The 4,793-nt window shown below is 35.4% G+C and overlaps 1 protein-coding gene across 1 annotated transcript; it reads left to right on the top strand.

Moving 5' to 3' along the window:
- Positions 1 to 17: 17 nt before the first annotated feature.
- LOC106460643 (phosphatidylinositol 4-phosphate 5-kinase 7-like) lies at positions 18 to 428 on the top strand. Its single transcript, XM_013920370.1, has one exon. It carries the CDS (start codon positions 18 to 20, stop codon positions 426 to 428), a length of 411 nt encoding a protein of 136 aa, XP_013775824.1.
- The last annotated feature ends 4,365 nt before the right edge of the window (positions 429 to 4,793 follow it).

Genomic DNA, 4,793 nt, shown 5'->3' on the forward strand with positions numbered 1-4,793 from the left:
GACTATGGAAAAGATGTATGTTGGAATATGGAAATGATGTTCGTTGGACTATGGAAAGGGTGTATGTTGGACTATGGAAAGGATGTATGTTGGACTATGGAAAGGGTGTATGTTGGAATATGGAAATGATGTTCGTTGGACTATGGAAAGGGTGTATGTTGGACTATGGAAATGATGTATGTTGGACTATGGAAAAGATGTATGTCGGTCTATGGAAAGGGTGTATGTTGGACTATGTAAAGGGTGTATGTTGGACTATGGAAAAGATGTATGTCGGACTATGGAAAGGGTGTATGTTGGACTATGTAAAGGGTGTATGTTGGACTATGGAAAGGATGTATGTTGGACTATGGAAAGGGTGTATGTTGGAATATGGAAATGATGTTCGTTGGACTATGGAAAGGGTGTATGTTGGACTATGGAAATGATGTATGTTGGACTATGGAAAGGATGTATGTTGGACTATGGAAAGGGTGTATGTTGGACTATGGAAATGATGTTCGTTGGACTATGGAAAGGGTGTATGTTGGACTATGGAAATGATGTATGTTGGACTATGGAAATGATGTATGTTGGACTATGGAAAGGGTGTATGTTGGACTATGGAGAGGGTGTATGTTGGACTATGGAAATGATGTATGTTGGACTATGGAAAGGGTGTATGTTGGACTATGGACACTAATGAACATGTTTTATATGTTAACAAAACTATGGTGTTTTGTTCCGGTAAGGTTTGTTTGTTTTGAATTTCGCGCAAAGCTACACGAGGGCTATCTGCGCTAGCCGTCCCTAATTTAACAGTGTAAGACTAGAGGGAAGGCAGCTAGTCATCACCACCCACCGCCAACTCTTGGGCAACTCTTTTACCAACGAATAGTGGGATTGACCGTCATAATATAACGACCCCACGTATGGATGTAATTACTGGAAACTTATGGAAAGAATCTAGTGTACAGTCAATTTGGTGGCACGGGATTCGAATCCGCGACCCGCAGATTGCGAGTCGAGCTCCCTAACTACCTAGCTATGCCGGGCCGTTCCTCTAAGGAACTTAGATATAGTATGATAAAATATATATTGTGACCGTTTCATATAACGTTAAAATGAAAGACTTTACGATTGTCAATGTGTCACAAACATTGTAAAGCATACTTCTCTTAGAAAGATAAAAAGATATTTCAAATTTTTAATGGTTTCGTAATCAAGTACACCATTTTGTTGCAATTTGTAAGAAAAACTTTGTTTTAGACTGAATCATAAGTTGAGCCAAGTTTCAGGATTCGTAGCTTCTTTTCAGTTTTTTTTAATGAGTGTGATATTTCTGCATGACTTTTATATTTATTTATTGCACTGAAATTGACATTCTTACTGTGATAAGGATTGTGATAATAATAAACATTTGACTCTTAATATAACTTGTACGCTTGTAACTACAAAACTGGCCGAGTTACTGCCGCAATATACCGTTTAACACGCCCAGCACTTTTGCTCACGGGATTTTGCAATGGCGGCAGTCAATCCCGCTATTCGTTTAAGAGTAGCCGTATATATATATATATAGCGAGTGTTCTTGACTGGTTATCCTTCCTCCGGTCAACAGTTCAAAATAAGGGTTATCTGCGCTAGCCATATCTAATTTAGTAGTGATAGACTAGAGAGAAGACAGATAGACAACACCACGCACTGCCAACTCTAGTGGGATTTGCCGTCGCCCTACAACGCTTCAAAAAGGGCGACAATATTCGGTGTGACGGGGATTCGAACCCGCTACCCGCATATTGTGAGTCGAGCATCCTAACCACCAGGCCATGCCGGGCCCTTCAAACTAAGGGATGACTATACCTGAATATTAGACTCTCAGATCTGGGTTTTTAACCCAGATGTCTCATAAGGATTCGTACCGGTTGAACATACCAAATATCTTCCTGCATTTGTCTTGGTATTTAAGAATGATAAAATATGCCTGTTTAATAGCCAAACGTTTCTACAACTGGAACTTGTTTGCTTTATTTAATGAAACACTGGCCGATGTTTGCTTGAGAAAGCTGGTCTCCGTGTAAGTAGGAGAGACTTTCTTTATGATTAAATTCAGATAGTCAATAACCGAATGTTGCTTTATCTAATTGTTAGCTAATGCGTCAAAAGGTATACCTAAAATGTTATTTTGTGTCATAAGGTCTTACGAGCTGAACGTAATACATCAAAAAGTATACCTAAAATGTTATTTTGTGTATCAGAAGGTCTTATGAGCTGAACATGATGCGTCAAAAAGTATACCTAAAATGTTATTTTGTGTATCAGAAGGTCTTATGAGCTGAACATGATAGCGTCAAAAAGTATACCTAAAATGTTATTTTGTGTGTCATAAGGTCTTACGAGCTGAACGTAATACATCAAAAAGTATACCTAAAATGTTATTTTGTGTATCAGAAGGTCTTATGAGCTGAACATGATGCGTCAAAAAGTATACCTAAAATGTCATTTTGTGTTGAATATGAAGTACTTATTTCTCTGTTAATGTTTTGTTCTTCATTTTAAGATTTATTAATAATTACAGGTTGTTTCCTGGAAATCTAGACAAGTATGTTTGACACTAATATGAAAAGTTAATTTTCATATTGCGAGAATATCAGCAACGACATGTTGTTTTCTCTGCTTAACAAACAATCTTTTAGTAGTTGTAGGTTTCTATTATTAAGTGTGCTTACATCTAGTTGGCTTTTCGTCCAGTAGACATTCTTAAGATAGCTGTAAGTGTCTATAATAAAGTGTTCAGCTTACATCTAGTTGGCTTTTCGTCCAGTATTCATTATTTTAATAGCTGTAAGTTTCTATAATAGTGTTCAGCTTACATCTAGTTGGTTTATCGTCCAGTAGACATTCCTTCAATAGCTGTAAGTGTCTATATAATAAAGTGTTCAGCTTACATTTAGTTGGTTTATCGTCCAGTAGACATTCTTAAAATAGCTGTACGTGTCTATAATAAAGTGTTCAGCTTACATTTAGTTGATTTATCATCCAGTATACATTCCTTCAAGATCTATAAGTTGTTTTTCTGTCCTGTAAGAAACCTGTCTTTCCTGTCGAACATTATACTGTAGTGAAAGCACCAGGGTTTTTCCTAGTCCAACATGCATCTTATCAAATTTTGCATGTTAATTTTCCTGCCTAGAATTAAACGTGCTGCTTACAATTTGTTGGTTCCTAGTCCGACATACATCCTTTCCATAGTCCAATATACGCCCTTTCCATAGTCCAACATACATCCTTTCCATAGTCCAACATACACCCTTTCCATAGTCCAACATACATCCTGTCCATAGTCTAACATACATCCTCTTAAAAGACCTGAGTATTAAAACAGTCTAGCACTCTGTTGTCGTATATTTTATTTCCAATACACGAACTCTATATGATAAATACAAATGAATAAACAAATAACGCTGTTCATGACATAAAAACCACCTCTAATTAATATAAAAATACCGATAGCTTAGCACATATACTAGTATTGAAAAGGAGAAAATAACATGGTTTCGGATACCATGCTTTGAGAGGCTTACCAGAACATGCTAGTAAAACGAAACTGAATTATTGCGGCTTCACTTTTACTTAAATCCGGTTCAAGTCGAAGGCAAAACATCCTTGTTCATTAGGGTTATTTGTGTTCATCGTGGGGAATCAAGCCATGGATTTTGGCATTGCAAATCCTGAAACTCACACACACGTACACATATATAATTAGTAGAAACTTAGCACAAATAATCTAGTGTACAGTAAATGGTAAGGATCGTATGGATGTAATTACTGGAAACTTATAACAAATAATCTAATGTACAGCAAATAGTAAGGATCGTATGGACGTAATTATTGGAAACTTATAACAAATAATCTAATGTACTGTAAATGGTAAGGATCGTATTGATGTAATTACTGGAAACTTATAGAAAGAATCTAGTGTACAGTAAACAGTGAGGATCGTATGGACGTAATTACTGGAAGAACCTCTCATCTTTTCTATTTGGCAAGATATTGCTCATGTACTGAATCAAACACAGTGGCCTCGGCCATCTCTATCCATTTTTGGAAAGACTTGCTTGTGTACGTCTACTTCTATTTGTGATGTGTGAATAACCAATTGCAAGCTCAGAATGTTCTTCTAATAGCTTTCTCTGCTCGTTCTTTTGATGTTAGATTAGAAACAGTAAGGTAAGACTTTAGTGAGCTCGAAATTTTATATATTTTTAGACCCAAATACAGCTAAGCTTGATAAATTATAGTGGAATTATGTGGTATTGATGTAATAATTTATGATTTTTGGTTATTTTAAAATGTATTTATATAATACCTTAAAATTTTTTTTTTGTTTGCACATCCTTCATGTGCAAAATTTTAAAAGGCTTAGCGACCTATGACAAGCAGCAAATGAGTACAAAGTTCATAACTAGAAGAGATAATTGTTTTCTATACTTCTTTATTTAATATTCTGTGTTGTAAGAAAAATAACTGAAATTTAAGAACTTGTTTATAAATAGTAATAATGCATATACATACATTATATATTATAACTGAAATGTGACTGTATTTTACAAAACACTAGTCCACTAAAACACAGCCAAGACAGATCATTTTGAAAGTACCAGTTTTATATTCTTGGATACGGTAACATGAGTGCACATGCACTGTGTCATTGCAACTTCTGTATTGTTAGCCAGGCATGGCTGAAAGGTCAATATAATAAAATAATAAATATATATAAATATTTAATGTTATGAAATTTAAGCTATTTAGAC

Source organism: Limulus polyphemus, unplaced genomic scaffold, assembly GCF_000517525.1.
Source record: "Limulus polyphemus unplaced genomic scaffold, Limulus_polyphemus-2.1.2 Scaffold808, whole genome shotgun sequence".
Lineage (NCBI taxonomy): Eukaryota > Metazoa > Arthropoda > Merostomata > Xiphosura > Limulidae > Limulus > Limulus polyphemus.

What these genes read in the sequence shown, in the direction of transcription:
- LOC106460643 (XM_013920370.1), top strand. Translation starts at nt 18, where the DNA reads ATGTTGGAATATGGAAATGATGTTCGTTGGACTATGGAAAGGGTGTAT.